This window comes from Homalodisca vitripennis, chromosome 6, assembly GCF_021130785.1.
Source record: "Homalodisca vitripennis isolate AUS2020 chromosome 6, UT_GWSS_2.1, whole genome shotgun sequence".
NCBI classification, from domain to species: Eukaryota; Metazoa; Arthropoda; class Insecta; order Hemiptera; family Cicadellidae; genus Homalodisca; species Homalodisca vitripennis.
This window is the reverse complement of record NC_060212.1, coordinates 44,281,450-44,300,043: the sequence shown is the minus strand read 5'-3', so window position 1 is coordinate 44,300,043 and position 18,594 is coordinate 44,281,450. Positions and strand designations below refer to the sequence as shown.

General features: G+C 33.7%; 1 protein-coding gene across 1 annotated transcript in view; it reads left to right on the top strand.

Annotated features, from left to right (window-relative positions):
* The window catches only part of LOC124364316 (cysteine-rich motor neuron 1 protein), a 370,244-nt gene that overhangs the window by 14,945 nt on the left and 336,705 nt on the right, over positions 1 to 18,594 (top strand). Inside the window, exon 2 of the mRNA XM_046819695.1 lies at positions 2,498 to 2,864. Coding sequence (XP_046675651.1) covers positions 2,582 to 2,864 — 283 coding nt within the window. The 5' untranslated portion in view covers positions 2,498 to 2,581. The remainder of the gene's footprint in view (positions 1 to 2,497; positions 2,865 to 18,594) is intronic.

Genomic DNA, 18,594 nt, shown 5'->3' with positions numbered 1-18,594 from the left:
TCTACTATTTTGAAGTGTGATTCATTTTAAGAATCGAAGTATAATCAGAATTTGGTGCGTTATAAAAAAAAATTAAATTTATATGAATTTTTTGCTCCATATATGGAACTAAATTCAGATTTGCCTTAGCAGGAACATTAATTAATTTGCAATAGTTAGAAATTCTTGTATTAGTGAAATAATAATTGTAAGTTAAGGCATATCCGAAGTTACCACTCCATAAACTCAGTCTAAATAAATAATATTTTATAGATGGTGCAGCGATCGACCCGTTAAAAACCAAATTTATATTTACCATCTACGATTTAGTATTTCAATGGAACATAAAGTTCAGAGTCTAGCGAGGTTTTCCGGAACACAGCTCTTGTTCAAACATGGCCTAGTTCCACTATTCCCTTTAGAGTTGTCTGCTTCAATAAACTCGCTGCAGTTCGTGGTCGGACTGCGATTTGTTACTCCCCCGACACACAATTGCATATTTTGTTATTATTTAACTCCAATTTAATTTATTAATGAGACTTCATCATATTTATGGACGATCAGGGGAATTATTAAAGATAATGTGTATTACTGAAGATTCCAAAATGCGAAAACTATTTTCTTCAATGACTATTTTACATTATAAATTAATTTTGTTCTAAATAAATTAACAATTTTGAAAATGCTACGTAATTAGCCGAGCGCTACTCTGTCTGTACAATATCTAAAATGATTTGACCTATAGACCTAAAATTGTACACGAAGCTAATTAATAAATTAGCAACATTTATTTTAATGATGATGCATGTCACTCCATGGGTTTGGCTGATCAGTAATAAATATTTGTAATGTTGTGGTGTAGTACCCTCCCTAGTTTTTAGGGAAATTTTTAAAACTTCCTTTTGTGATAAGAACAAGTATTTATCATTTGGCAAGATATTTCTTTAGATTTTGCTTTAAAAATCATTTTTATGTAAACAATACAAGTTCTATGACGGTTAATGTCCAAACCATGCAATTTTACTGAGCGTTTTCGATGCCTATCAACCAGTAAGCTAATACAATTTCTATTTGTTAGCCAATAAAAAGATAAAAAGTATTTGTTAGCGGAATATAAGAATTTCTTTACCGTATGACTGTCTGCCATTCTGTCAATCATGAAATGAGGTGTTGACTTGGAATATTTTGCATTGAACCTCAGTGGAGCTTGTTATGCATCACGTGGTGTGGCATATTCCAACTTGCAAAATGATAGGCATCAACAAGTTTAAAAAAATAATTTACTTAAAAGTAGTCAACCAACCAGAAGATAATTTCGATTAAGTATAGCAGATCGTACCTATATCATAAAACCAATTTTCAACAGAACCAATAAAACTAACTGACCTTATTGTTCCTTGGCTTTCTGGATCCTGGAAGAGTGGCAGTCGTTTAAAGGCAATGATCATTTACATATTTAATAGTTAAATGCTAACATATAAATATATAGACTTTGTTGCTAAACGTGTAGCCAAAACACAGTATTTCTTCCATTGCATTTAGCTCACTATTTCCATTAAGAGGAAAAATCCCATAAATTAATCAATATGCTCCAGAACTACTAAAGAATAAATAAATAAAGAATAATTAGTCTTAAGAAACTTTAAGAAGATATTTTTATAGCTGCAAAGCAAAATATTAAAAATATTCTAATTCTGTTAGTAAACACTACAAATTTTATTTCTCAGATCTAATATCCATGCATACATCCAAAGTAACATAGAAATAAAGTATTATTCTAATTAACTGAGTTTACAATTCGGAGTGTAGAACGGACGGACATTCTCGCACATTCGCTTGGACACAATCATCATAAAATTTAAACGCCTCTCTATCTAAATCTTTTTAATTTCTTATAAAATGAAACTTAACCAACTCATTTTAATGTAAACTGTTTACTTTGACAGACGAATGGTAAATTTTGTTAGTCTCCTGAGTTTGATAATGCTTAGAAAATAAATGTTTCTCATTGCTTTCATACAAACGATGTTCCACCTCACGAGTTCGGACTTTTTTAATGCACGTGTTGCCATTGTTAAGTTAACCTAATCATATATGATATTTACAAACCTCAGTGATAAAAAATTATACCAAAGTTTTTTTTAAAACATTTATATAATACTAAATTAATAAAACTCCATTCATCTAATCTCTTAGTTAACTTTTTCGCTTTCAATACCTGGGAATTAAAATAAATTTTATAACGTGTTATAACTACTGTATCGTATCAAATATACAATACTACCAATGCTAATTTCGAGACCAGATTTCAAGTTCATCTGGTACATGACTGAAATGAAAATGTACTTTTATTTTTATATTCAAATTTGTCCTTTCTTCTACTTAATATGGTATTCGACGTTCAAGTTCCTTTCTTCTCGGTGCGGATACTCGAATACATAATTGCTTTGTTCTTCATTCCAACCTCGTATATGAGACAACTGCTAGCATAAATTGTTACAACTTTCCTTAATTGCAGGACACACAACACTGTGGTGACTATGATAGACTACTGATTGTGTGCGAGTCTGAAGTGATGACCGAGAACTGACCGGTGACCGAGATGTTGTGGACCGTGACCGTGACCGCAGTCCTCTGTGCGGTCCTGCGCGGTTCCCTCGCCTTCAGCTGTGTCTGCAGCCCTGCAGAGTGTGAGGAGGTGGTAGACGCGGACTGCCCGAGGGACGCCGGTACCGTCTGGGATCCCTGCGGTTGCTGCAAGGTCTGCGCCAGGACAGAGGGAGAGCCTTGCGGAGGTCCTTATGGCTTCTACGGATCCTGCGCCGCCGGCCTCCAATGCGTCGTTACTGACATCTTGGCTGAGAATGCTGAAGGAGTTTGCACAGGTAATTAATGAACGTCATAGTATAGGCCTAACATTTGTTTAAGTTTATTCAGATGTAAACCTTGCGCAAATTAAAGACTAATTATAGGTTTTAAATTACTCTAGTAACATTGGCAAAACTTCACCCAGGAATTTCGTTACACACCCAAATTATGCTTTTTAAGTATATACTGATAACGTATGTATTTATTGTGCGTATCTATTATGTATAGTATATATATCTTATCAAAGAATTGATTGAAAGGGAAGTAGTTGGCGATGCTAAATAAATACTTTTCTATTACAACAGTTCATAAGTTGGAATGAGATATAAGATATCCATGGCCAGAGGTAAAAGGATCGCCTGCAAAATGCTCTAAGTTCTCGATGTCTTACATTAGTACTAAACCATATTATAGTAAATGTAAACGCTACATTTTGTGTTTTATATTATACAATAGACTTAGATTGCATTTGTATTTTTTAAGTTCTGTGAGAAATGTTTTATTCTGGACGCAATACAAGCATATATGTTACTGATAACATATAGCGTTATTGGAAAGGACTTTAAATTTTAAAAATAATTTGTTATCAACGCCTTGCACTCTTGAATGATAAAAGTGGTGCATAACATATATTTTGATATCCGACCAAAACTTTATACAAGAAGCATTACACTATGAAAGCTATACATAGAGACTTCCGCCGTCATTTTAACTTTCACAATCGCATTCTATCACCGCGTGTTTACCATATTCTTGGTGCAGCGTCTGAAATCTTATAATGTAACAGACGAGTCACCTAGAATCTGGAGTCAGGTCTGAGGCAGCATCAGATTTCAGACACTGCACTAAGAGGAATATGAACTGGTATGAACTCATCATTCACACTAAACTAACTCTTCCCACCATCCTACGTTATGTGCTGAAAACTCGGTTACTTCACCGTGCTTAGAAATTGTGTCTATAACATCGTAGTGCACTCAGTCTTACACCTGATGAGACAATGAGAATACCTTTTCACCTAGAACTTGTGTATCTTATGTCGAAAGGAGGTAACGAGTTTATTTTTAGCTTCTTTGTTGCGATTTTTTGGAACTCTCCAGACGAACATATTTTCAAATTAGAGCACTCAAGTCTGTGCACTAAGAGGAAGGTTATTTAGAGCAAAACTTTACATTCACATTGAATCAACCCTTCTACCCGTAACTAGACTATGTGTAAAATTATAGTTTTGTAATATCAAGTAAATTAATTCGACAATGTAAATATTCCTCCAGGTCCTGTACGTAAATGCGCGTACACCACACCGTGTCCAACCTATCGGATAAACAGTAATACAAAGTTCACATCGGCATTTGACGCCTGTACGATTGCTAAGTTACTAGAACACGTGTTCGAACATAACTTATATGGCCATTTATTCAAGCTGCAAACTTTCATGGAACTGAATAATGAATTACGACGAGAGCTGTTTCTTTAAAGTCCCATTTCTTTAAATCGATTTATATTTTCTTAGCAAAATAAGAAAGTGAAACATAACTTATGGATATAACTACCATAGAGAATTTTGGAGCAATTTTGTATAATAGACTATCTGGTAAATGGTATCTGGTATATGACATTAGAGTCGCCATAAATGTGTAAGTGAGTAAAGCATTAATTGATAAACAAGAGAACACAAACTGGGCAAGAAGAAACTTGGCCATTTAGTAAATTAATAATCAAAAGCTCTCTGTCGTCTGTCAATTAAAACTTAGAACAATTTCAATTTATGATTACCCAAAAGAAGTAATATTGTTAGTGAAACTGGCTCATTCGTTACTTTTTTAATTTGTTGTCTCAATGTTACAAACCATTTACCACTTTTCTCCAACAAGCGTATCGCTTCGAATTGGATGGCCCCAACTCAGTATGATTAAGTAGAGTTATTAGCTTAGCAATAATTGGGAAGCCTGTCATTGAGGGGCTGGAAACATTTAATTCTTTGTGTCTGTCCGTATGATAGATGTCACGAAAAAACTAAGCTGTATACTTGAAATTGTGCACGAAGCTTCATTTCTTTATAAAATTTCCTGATGGTGTCACTAAATGGGATTTGGCCAACCGTTAGCGAATACTCTTACACTGGTCTTATAGCCAACTATGATGGCAACAAGAAAATAGTAGAATACATAAATTCATAAACAAAATGAACATAAGCATTTGAAATTTTAACATGTGAAACTTTTGTAGTGTAGTAAAAAGTAAAAATAATTGTTTGGCCAGTCTATGAGTTCGCCGGACTACTGCGTTGCAGTACTTTCCCTACCTCACCGGAACTTTTATTATTTGTACGCTTCTATGTGGAACGTAATGAATAAAATATCAATGTATAATGTGGTGATTTATTTGGAGAAAGATATTTTCTGTAGAATTTAAATTTTGCATGGCACTTTATTTCTACATAGACAACAGTTCATTCTATGATTTTGCATGTTACGCGACACTTGGTATAGCGTACTTTTTTTGAGGTTGATTTCCTTACAAATATTATTCTACAAGTCGTGATGGGTCAATGGCTTGCACAAGGAACATATGAAACAGCATAAAGACACTATTAAAAACTGTGACCCTCACGTACAATATATGAATCTGCGCTACCTCTAACTCTGACCCAAATTTTGACGTCTTACACCACTCGGCAATCGGCTCTCCCAATTAATAACGTACTTCACCCATAGTATAAATAAATTATTAAATTTTAGTCCACTTGCACTTAGATTAATATTTGATTAAACAGAATCTCTAATATCAATCAAGTAAGAGCATACTCACTTACTGAAATCATATACTTCAAAGAGGTTCATAAGCAAGCTACGGTGCTGGTAATGTCGAGGAAATGAATGCGGTGATCGTGCTGAATTACACCGAGAGAGCTTTGGTTGTAAAATTGGACTTTGAGCTTTGCACACATCCCTTGATTTATATATGACTCGATACGAGAAGAAAGAGAATGGCTAAGCATTTCATATTCCAACAATGAAGATTTCATATGAATAAGCCATCCATTACCAAATTGTTTGGTGTTGCATAAAATATGATGTGCTTTGAGTTATAATATGATGCCTATGTACGTTTACTTCTATTTTCCAGAAGTGACTGAAAACATTTTATTGGATTAAAAGTTTTCAGCCTTTAATTTAATAAGTGGGCACCACCATTATCGAATGATCGGAGTTCATGATTATTTGAACTAACAGAACCAAACTTAAAAACGAATTACGTTATAGCTATTTCGAATTACTGTTATTCAATACATTAAAAATAGCTAAAAAATAATTAGTTATAAATAAATATATTTAAATTTTTTGTATTTGGATAGTTTAAAAAGATAATTTAACATCCTAATTTGACTGTGGTGGTGGTTGCTTAATGTAATGCAGCCTAATTTTTAATTGAATATCAGTCAGAAATTCAATTCTTCTGTATAGTAGAGTTCTGTATTAATTCTTAAAAAAATTCTGTTGCTTATGGAATAAAATTTTTTAACAGTTTCAATATAGTTAAAAACACCATATTGATGGTGTAAGTCATTTTCATCCACAAACGTTTTGAAAGAAAGTTATTAAATTTAATAATGCTAACTTAAAATTAGCTTCCAGTATTTCGCAATCATTAAATCACTGGCCAACTAATATTGCAATCGACTTCGTTCTTTTTTATTACACTTTTATAGTATACAGAGTGAGTTTTATGTCCTGGCACACCTGGATATAATTAAAACGGACCAAGATATCTATGTGAAACCTTGACCTACATATTATAACATATTTTTTTTTAATTTTTCAAGTTGTTGAAAATTTTGCCCCCCCTTTTCTAGGGTGTGCCAGGACATAAAACTCACTCTGTATATAAGTAAAGTTACGACAAACTATTTAATAAAACATTACTTAACAAGAAATATCTTTTAACTCATTTTATTAGTATAACAAGTAGAAAGCAATTAAATGTATTATGTCTTTGTTATTGCTAACGGTGAATCCAAAGTAGATAACTAAACTACTTGACTTAATACTGCACTCGATCTTAGAAATGTCTCTTTTTGTATTTTAATCTATGATTTTTTTATTCTGCGTTAAATAATAAGCCCAGAACCTTTATGGGCTGAAATAATAAGCACCAGCTAAATCCACCGTTTTGGTGGGGTTAGCAATGGAGTATGTTTTACCCTTCAATAGGTCACTTAATCAATAATATGGACCTCCACCTGTTGTATTACTCATAGACTACAAAAACCATTTGAAAATGCTAGTTTATTCCTCGAAGGAATACTTTGGTCTAAACTCCTCCCTTTTGAAACTCTGAATAAGATGTATATAAAGTTATAACCTATGGGATTCCAAAAGTCATTGATTTTTAACCACAATTCTGTAACCACAAGATATATAGTTTTCAAAGCACTGTATTTTTAGTTCACCCCAAATATCCAGGGCAAAATACACATACAGGTTTTATATCTTATACAATTATATTTATTAATGGGCTAGTGAATCATTATAATTTAATATTTCTGTGCCATTTATTGTTTTATTCCAAAAGAGCTTCTGATGATGTCCTTTTTGAAGCTTCCAAATGAGGTTTAATGCCCCATTCGTAAATTTTTATCGGATGACATTACAGCGATATTTATTATAACTTTTTTAGGGAAGTTTTCCTCAAAACTCCTCAACCCTTCTGCCTACCTATTTAAACCTGCACTTCGCAAACGTTTGGGGCAACGGACTTACTCCTTTACTAGAGATCTTATCATCATATTCTTTATGTGGGTTTATTCTGTAGAATACGTTCTACAAAACGTTCTTATATATATTTTTTATATGTTATATCGGTAATGAAGATATTTGTAATAATTTGTAATAATTATAATAAATATATCACAAACACTTTATTTCATATTCATAAAATATCTTATAATAAAAAGTATTAAAATTATTTCTGTAAAACCATGTGTTAAAAAATTGTAGGATAGCATGTAAAATATTTCAACATGGAGAGGAAAGTGGAGGTATTAAATAGATTACCTCTTCTCCTGTTTCCTTTAATTGCAATGCTTAGACTTAAACAAAATTTACATGGATTAGTTGAATCACTTTGCAATATCGTATTATTTTGTTATTGACTGTAAATACATGTTATAACCAAGTGAACCCGTCCCAAGAATAGATTTTTATTGAATTGTAGCTTAACTATAAAAGGGTTAAAAAGGTTGTTCATTCTTTTTACTTATACAATTATTCTTAAAGATTGTGTGTAATTTATTTTATTGATTGGTTTAACACATGCTTAACGAAAGAATAATAAATTAAAGTGCTGCAATGGTGCCAAAATGTTCAATGATTTATATGAAATTAGGACGAGTACTGCAATAATATTTCTTAATCCCTCTAGAAATGGGTTGTGTATGAATAAGCCAAATGCTTTTAATAGCAATTCCATACTGTGATACTAAATTTTAAAGGTCTAAAAAAAAGAATAATACAATTATGGTGAAAATTTGATATCTCAGAGGATTCCATGTTTTTTCCCCAAATTGGAGACTTGCCTTCTTTTGAACGGAGCTCATTATTTATATAGTATTTAGCTATTGATTTTCTCAGTGAAAGTGATTTTTTAAATTTTTAAATCCAATAAAGTCCTCAGTTAATTTACTCATAGAACAGTATTTAATGAGAAACAAAGGAAATTTGAAAACTTTAAATCAATTATAAATTTAGTTAGGAATATGGGACATTTTGAATATATTATTTTATATCAATGTAGCGTCGAATAGTGATTATTACTTAGTACATTAATTACAAAACCCTATTAAAGTTTTAAATGATGTAAATCTTCTAATGGTACCTAAGGTAACTTTAACGCTTAAAGGAATAACTTTTCTGTCTACTGACATTTACCATTTACAAAAGGAAGGCGGCGTCTTTCCTCGAGTGCTCTCCTCCGACCTTATTGTTGGCACACCAAACCCAATATCTTTTCATTTAAGGAAATAAAAACAGTTTCCTGTCTCGACCGTGCGCTGTTTTCTGTTTATGTCTGTTTTGTTACCTTGAGCTCGTTCTTATTATATACACTAACCACGTGCTACGAATGGTAATCATCATATGTAACAAACCTCATATAAAAATACTCATATTATAGTTTGAAATGTTCACAATACCACATACAGATTGAGTAATTAGTACAGTTTACAAAATTCCATTGTAATTTTGAAATAAATTTTAAAATAGTTTAAAATCATTTTGTAAAAGTGATTTTTATGAAAATAATATGCTTCCATAATATTTTATGGGCTAGTCAAATTCCTTTTTGATAATTGTTACTTTTACGCAAATCTCTTCACAACAACACACAGCAAGTTCTATGGTAAAATTCTAACCTAGTAGCATTCTTTTCTGACTAGCTTATACATTCTAATTGAACCTACACGGGGTACAGCAGAAGCCGGTGTTTGATCTTCATCTAGAAAACCAGGAGCGGCACATCACTAACCACAGTACGATAGATCTAGTCTACTCTGTAGCATGGATGTTAAGAAGGGGTTGGACCTACCTTAGTGTTGAAGGCTATTGCTAGCCTAAATATGAATGAGTACCTTTCACTATCCGTGCTTACTGGTGGAAGCTGTGTGACAAATGGACTGGCCTCCCTGATTCCAAGGTGGCATGACAGAGATATAGAGCCCTCTATGATTCCTTGAGAAAACTAAGAAGGCGCTGTCTACTACCATCCTCATACAATATGAAAATCACATCACTATACAAGCGCAAAGGTTCTTCAGTACCTAAGTGCAATGAGGGATTACCTCAGCTTCTTGCCCTAAGTAAAACGGTTTATTTCAACCTATGTGGACAAACAGTGGGGTCTCTTTCTAATTGGAATGTAACTTGACAAAACCTTTAATTTAAATTTGTTTGAAAATAATAATACATTGAAAGTATATATGGCACAAGACACAATTAAAATTTAATCAACTCTGCTGGAACGGGTGAATAAAACATTATGAATATAAAACTTAGAAATAATAACAAAATATGTAAGTAACATGCACATGAAAATTGGGATTTAAGTAAACATGGACGAGGTTATTGTCGGCCGATATATCTTCTTCACGGTAAAATCGTTACGATAGTTTTTGAAAGATTGATTAAAAAATTTAAAGTTATAAACTAGTACACATTTAGTTAAGGATCATTATGAGATCAAAAAATAGGAAGTAAGAGTTCTGAACATTATATTACTGAAATTTAAAGGAAAGAAGGGATTAAAATATAAATAATATATATTGTAAATGTCACAAGATTTTGTTATTAGAATAAGTCAAAGCAGTATGATTATTAAAATCGACTTTGCATGAAAGATTTACAGTATTACAAAGAATGATTTATTCAGAATCGCCTCTTTACATCTGTTTGTCATATGATAATTGTTCGCAATACGTGAGAAAACTTGTGCTGTGTTTATAAGGTTAGTGGGTTATGTATATAATAGTTATGTGACAATAATAAAATATGTTACAGACAAAGGGAGGCTGTGTAATGTGAAAAATGTCGTATTGCATAAGATTACTCTGGACTGAATGTTCTGGTCAAAGCTATTATTTTTCCAGATTGATATTGAGTATAAATAAAGTTTTCCAAACGTGTGTGGTCATTTTGAATGTCTTAACTATGTTTAGTTGTACTAATGTATAATAATTGTATTTTGAATAGAAGTTTTCAGTGTATAAGTGCTTATAAACGCCGGAGGAATACCTGTCGAATTCAAATTGCTTATAAAACCACTTTACCAGAAGTTGGGCTTTAGGGAATACTTGTGAGTCGGAACTAACTTTTACAATTCACATGAGGTAGGTAACAACTCGAAGGGACCACCTATCCATATAATGTTCGAACAGTACAGGAACTTTTGATCAATGTCATGACAATTTCCGGTATCAAACCACTCTACATGGAGTCAAATTATAAGTTGGCCCTTGGAGTCGGAACTAATTTTAACAATTCATAACACGTTGTTAACAAAATGGAGTGATTGCTCATCCGTGTAATGTTTGAACAGTAAAGGAACTTCTTGATCAATACCATCACAAGTTGAGCCTCGGGGAACACTTGTGAGATGCAACTAACTTTGACAATTCACATGAGGCAGGTACCAGCTCGAAGGAACCGCCTAACCGTGTAATTTGCGAACAGTACAAGAACTTTTGATCAATATCATGACAGTTTCCGGTAACAAACTGATCTACATGGAGTCAAACGAGAAGTTGGCCCTCGGAAAACACTTAGCAGTCGGAACTAATTTTAACAATTCATAATACGTTGTAAACAAAATGGAGTGATTGCTTATCCGTGTAATGTTCGAACGGTAAAGGAACTTCTTGGTCAATACCATCACAAGTTGGGCCTCGGGGAACACTTGTGAGATGCAACTAACTTAGACAATTCACATGAGGCAGGTACCAGCTCGAAGGGTCCGCCTAACCTCGTAATGTACGTACAATACAGAGACTTCTTGATCAGTGTCATGACAAATTTCTGGTATCAAACCACTCTACATGCAATCAAACGAGAAATTGGGCCTCAGGGTACACTTGTGAGTCGGAACTAACTTTGAAAATTCACACGAGGGTGGTAACAACTCGAAGAGACCGCCTAATCGGGTAATGTACGAACAGTACAGGAACTTCTTGATCAATGTCATGACAAGTTTCCGGTATCAAACCACTCTACATGCAGTCAAACGAGAAATTGGGCCTCAGAGAGTAATTGCGAGTCGAAACTATCTTTGACAATTCACATGAGGGTGGTAACAACTCCAAGAGACCGCCTAACCATGTAATATACGAACAGTACAGGAACTTCTTGATCAATGTCATGAAGTTTCCGGTATTAAACCACTCTACATGCAATCAAACGAGAAATTGGGCCTTAGAGAGTAATTGCGAGTTAGAACTATCTTTGACAATTCACATGAGGGAGGTAACAACTCCAAGAGACCGCCTAACCATGTAATATACGAACAGTACAGGAACTTCTTGATCAATGTCATGAAGTTTCCGGTATTAAACCACTCTTCATACAGTCAAACGAGAAATTGGGCCTCAGGGTACACTTGTGAGTCGGAACTAACTTTGACAATTCACATGAGGGAGGTAACAACTCGAAGAGACCGCCTACACGTAATGAACGAACAGTACAGGAACTTCTTGATCAATGTCATGACAGTTTCCGGTATCAAACCACTCTACATGTAGTCAAACCAGAAGTTGGGCCTCAGGGAACACTTGTGAGTCGGAACTAACTTTGACAATTCACATGAGGGTGGTAACAACTCGAAGGGACCGCCTAACCGTGTAATGTTCGAACAGTACAGGAACTTTTTGATCAATTTCATGACTATTTCCGGTATCAAACCCCTCTACGTGCATTCCAACGAGATATTGGGCCTAGGAGAGTAATTGCGAGTGAGAACTATCTTTGTCAATTCACATGAGGGAGGTAACAACTCCAAGGGACCGCCTACACGTGTAATACGAACAGTACAGGAACTTCTTCATAAATGTCATGAAGTTTCCGGTATCAAACCACTCTACATGTAGTGCAAACCAGAAGTTAGGCCTCAGGGAACACTTGTGAGTCGGAACTAACTTTGACAACTCACATGAGGGAGGTAACAACTCGAAGGGACCACCTATCCAAGTAATGTTCGAACAGTACAGGAAGTTCTTGATCAATTTCATGACTATTTCCGGTATCAAACCCCTCTACGTGCATTCAAACGAGATGATGGGCCTAGGAGAGTAAACACTTGGGAGTCGGAACTAATTTTGAAAATTCATAACACGTTGGTAACAACATGGAGTGATTGCTCATCCGTGTAATGTTCGAACAGTAAAGGAACTTCTTGATCAATACCATCGCAAGTTGTACCTCGGGGAAAACTTGCGATTCGGATATAACTTTGACAACTTACACGGGCATTGTTGCTGCGTATGATGCAATTCAAGAGCATTATCACATGTCACTCTCGTACAGGCGAAATTGGGATACTGTAAAAAATCAGTAAATATATACGTAATATTCAAAATAAAATATAATTAATACGGTAACTACAGGTATAGCTCAACAGAAGGCGGTTGATAATTAAAAAATACTACCATAAAGTGATTAGTGCTTAAAAATTAATTTTTTCGTAACGCTTAAAATAATAATCGCATTTTCTGTGGCCTAAGTAACATAACAGCTTTATTCTATCCTTTTTATGAGTATTGTTATAAGCAGAGTCAATAAATTAATATGTTTTTGGTTTGAGTAAAAATGTGTGGTTAATGTTCGCTTATATTTTCAGGAGTACGCTACACTCGATGTATAAATATTTACGAAGTACACTACTTACTACGTTGTACACCGTGTTAATAGTTTTCACCACTGATGGTTGGTCAATAACACCTAACATATATATTAGGGCTTTCAAATTGAATTGCAGGACAAACGTAATAATCAACAATACTACATCTAATTTGGTGTGCTACGTGTTACAGAATCAGAGTGTAAATCCCATTTCTTGAATTTTCTATTTTACATTGAATGAAGCCTTCAAGCAAAATAATACTGATAAGCACAAACACTCTTTGCTGGTATATTATTTGCAAGGGGAAAAAATTACACGTGTTTTTTACAATGGTGTAAAATACTAAATGATAATAAATGTCGCACTAGGGGATCAATATCAAATAGTAATAGGTGGTAATATTACTATTTTGGAGAACTTTGTAAAATATTTGATGTACTCAAAGTTTGAAATTAATTTAGTTGGAAATTTCAAAAGTATGTTTTAATAAAGTGGTGTTTGATGTTTATTTAGCTAGGATGAGAACTAAATTCGTTTTCAGAAATTCGGTTTATAAAATAAATAAAATTCTAAAAAATGTATTTGTGTAATTAAAATGCTATGAGACACATAGAATGTGCATTCAAATTTCGGAACAAACGACATTGTTTTTCAGTGACGAATCTGCTGCAGGGTTAGAAACTAACTTCCATACAAATAATAACTTGTCTATTCAAATAAATAGACACTTAATAATGAAATTAACAAACTATAATAACATAAATAATAATGCATATGTAGTTAATATAACTATATAATGACATTACTATTTCTTTTTTCGCTTTGAACTCATTACAGTCAAATTGTAAGAGCTTCAAAAGGCGGGAGATTTTGTTTGGTAAATGAAAGTTGTATTATATAAAATTCAAGAGAAGTACAGCCAAGAAACGTTTTCTCAGCAGATTCTCAAAGGTTGCTCCGTGCCGCCATTAAAGCGGAGTTGAACTCTGTTGTTGAATGACTGCCGTTTGTGGATAATAGCGGTAGATTCACGAAGCTCCAGGGAACTCTATCTCGAATCACCTCCACAGTTTGAATTATTGAACAAACCGCTCTCTCTCTCTCTCTCGCTCTCCATCTCTCTCGCTCTCTCAGATTAAGCTACATCCTCAAAGGATTCCCTCAGTCGTCATAACCTCAAGGTTACTGTTTTGGTACCGTGGCTATTCAAAGAAATCTATAAGTCATGATAAAAAGTACATTTAAAAGCTATTACCAAAAGTAAATAAACTTATACATATATCTCCCAGTCTGAATAGGTACGTGTTATATTGCTATTGCGTTGATCAATGCCAGAAATTAGACTAGCATCACAAACATATACCCATCCAAGATAATTATAATATATAATTCAAAGATCATTTACTAGAATTCATTTAAAACTACTATGTGGACGATAGGTTAAAGCGTTCAAATCTATAGTGACCTATAGTCTCAGTTACGTGTTAAATATTTAGTACTTGTTTTTATTAAATACATGTCTTATATGTGGTACGCATAGACTTAACCTATAACATGTTTTTATGCGATTTCTGGCATGCCACAATGCTTTGGTATGACTTTATTGTAGTCTAGATTACAGTTATGTGTTAGATTGGTTTTTCACCTGAGGAAGCGATTGAAATGTAGTTTTACTGATTTATTCTGTATTCTAAGCTTAGAAGTAATATTTTATTTTCCTTAGAGACGAGTAAAACGAAAGGCAACACGTCGTCAGGCCAGTCGGATAAGGTAAAATGTTTCACGTCAAGACAGCCTTCTCTTTTATAACTATGATAAGGGGCGTTTCTATATAAATCATATTGAAAATATATAAAAATAATATAATTCTCCATTTTAAATGTTTGGATTCAACAATTATTGAGCTCTTCATATGATTGTGTGCTATTGTTTTAATTTAAACCTTTGGTTTCAAGACGATGCAAAGAGTTCGTTTTGAGCTTCTTCGCCACCGACTTTTTTTATTCTCTTCAGACGAACATGATTCCAGAAGTCTTTGTCAGCGTCAGGTTCCAGACACTACAATAAGGAGAAGCTGAACTGGAGCTGAACCCAGCATTTATATTGAATCAACCCTTCTCACCCTATGGTGCGTTATGTGTGGATGTGGTTATATTATTTCTATGTAACCAATATTCATTGTAGAAATTCAGAAAAAAAAATAGGGTGCAGCTTTCAAAATAAGAGATAGTCAAATAGTAAATAATATAAGAAGGTTTTTTAAACTGAAGGAAGTGGAGGACCATTGTGATCGGCCATTCACTAATAATTATCTATGACAAGGATTGATGTTAAGTTACCACACATGGTAACCACACCGAATTTTCAGGAAGGAAAACCTACATTCCTTTCATAAGTATAAATCTGCATGCAAAATGAAATGCTTGTGTAATTTTCATTTTATCATATTGCTGGCCTTTTCTTGGCTCAGTGAATGATCAAAATAAATGGGCATGATACAACAGTATCCACTCAAAATTTACTTTAAACTTTACGAATGCGGTTAAAAGTTTCATCTTGGAGTTATTGTTTGCCTCAATAAATGTAGCATATACACTGTAGCTATGCACTAATGTACTAATGACAATAAGAGCTGTGAAATGATTTTACGTAATTACGATGAAACCGTTTTGGCGATGGGTTCTGAATCTATCGGTTCTAATTTTGACGACTCGAAAATGTTAAATTTTTACTACTTTTAAAACAGTTATATTAATTTTCACACATACCCCAACAAAGGCAAATGTACTATAGAATATAAACTTACATAATAACATTATTAGAAATGCAATTCGAATAGAAACATTTGAACCAATGCAAAATGTCTGAAACGAAACAAAAGCAGCTTAATTAACTTGTAAGTAACTTAAACGAATTTCATGTTTTGTTTATAATTACATAACTAATTTAGTAAACAGTGTATTAATGGGATTTTGAAACTAAGAGAAATAAAGTTGTATGCAAGGAAACTGGAGCAAATTTTAACGTCTCGTGACAGTCTGTGAGACGAAGGGTACTTAAGATAAGGGCCCTTCTCTAGAGAACTGCAGTGCTACTGGGCTGGTTACGGATAACTAACGAGTTTTATAACTATCAATTTAAATTTAAGTTATATAAAAAACACCAGAGCACATAATGGATACTGCAGTGATGTGACAATGGATACTTAAGCTGAGGACCCTTCTCTAGAGAACTGCAGTGATGCTGTGGTGGCTACGGATAACTAATGAGTTTTAGAACTACAAAGTTATATAAATAACACCATAGCACATTTTAATGTCTCGTGGCAGTCTGTGTGACAATGGATACTTAAGCTGAGGACCCTTCTCTAGAGAACTGCAGTGCTGCTGTGGCTGGCTTACGGATAACTATCGAGTTTTAGAACTACAAAGTTATATAAATAACACCATAGCCACATTGTAATGTCTCGTGACAGTCTGTGTGACGAATGGATACTTTAAGCTGAGGACCCTTCTCTAGAGAACTGCAGTGATGCTGGGGTGGCTACGGATAACTAATGAGTTTTAGAACTATGAAGTTATATAAATAAGCACCAGAGCACATTGTAATGTCTCGTGACAGTCTGTGTGACGATGGATACTTAAGCTGAGGACCCTTCTCTAGAGAACTGCAGTGATGCTGTGGTGGCTACGGATAACTAATGAGTTTTAGAACTACAAAGTTTATATAAATAACACCATAGCCACATTTTAATGTCTCGTGGCAGTCTGTGTGACAATGGATACTTAAGCTGAGGACCCTTCTCTAGAGAACTGCAGTGATGCTGTGGTGGCTACGGATAACTAATGAGTTTTAGAACTACAAAGTTATATAAATAACACCATAGCACATTTTAATGTCTCGTGACAGTCTGTGTGACAATGGATACTTAAGCTGAGGACCCTTCTCTAGAGAACTGCAGTGATGCTGTGGTGGCTACGGATAACTAATGAGTTTTAGAACTACAAAGTTATATAAATAACACCATAGCACATTTTAATGTCTCGTGGCAGTCTGTGTGACAATGGATACTTAAGCTGAGGACCCTTCTCTAGAGAACTGCAGTGATGCTGTGGTGGCTACGGATAACTAATGAGTTTTAGAACTACAAAGTTATATAAATAACACCATAGCACATTTTAATGTCTCGTGGCAGTCTGTGTGACAAAGGATACGTAAGTTAAGGATCCTTCTCTAGAGAACTGCAGTTGCGCAGGAATGGCTACGCATAAAGTATCGATGTTTTATAACTATCACGTTAAAGAAGTTCTTTGAAAAACACCAGAGCACATAGTAATATCTCGTGACAGTTTATGTGACGAAACTGAGGACCCTTCTCTAGAGAAGTGCAGTACTGCTGGGGTAGCTACGGATAACTAATGAATTTTAGAACTATTAAGTTATATAAAAAGCACGAGAGCACATTGTAATGTCTCGTGACAGTCAGTGTGACGAAGGATACTTAAGCTAAGGACCCTTCTCTAGAGAACTGCAGTGATGCTGGGTTGGCTAGGGATAAAGTAATGACGGCTTTCCTCACTTAGACTCCATTCAAACACTATGAACTCAGTGAACTCCCTTTTCTCTTTAAGTATCCAATACCTAATGGTGAGTTTAGTTGGTTAAGAGTAGGATTTTTTCAGTGTCATAATTTAACAAAATGCAGTGTTAGATATGCTTTATTATGATATTTAAATTTGTTTATAATACTTATTAAAGTTGTATAAGTAATACTTTATATTACTTGATTAGTTATGACATTTAAAAATCAATCAAAGTGTTTTATAGAAAAGATTTATTATTAAAGATATTTAATAGATTCATAATATGTAATGATAAAAAGTATATAAGAAATTAGGTCCTCACTTTATAACAATTTTTTTGTTCAAATATTTAAAAATAAGTGGAAATTCTATGTTATTCTAAAAATTACATAGAAACCTTATAGAATTTCTAGAATGTTAAATTTCATTTAAGAACGTTACAATATGGGTACTAATACGAAAACTTAGAAAGTTTGAAGATTTTGATCAAAAACTGTTTTTTTAGTGCAGCGAGTGAACGACGCAATTTATAATTAAAACAACTATACTGATCTGTTGGTATTTTCATTACTTATTTATTTTTATTATTTTTAATGTATTTGTCTGGACCTGAGCAATAATGTGATATAAATGTCTTCATAAATGTACAGGACACCTTGTATAATACTGCTATATACAGTATTATACTCTAAATAAGTTTATGTTTATGCTTTACAACTTTCTATTAATTGGTTTAGAACATTAGTTACAATATCGGAACGCATATTATGTTATTTATAAA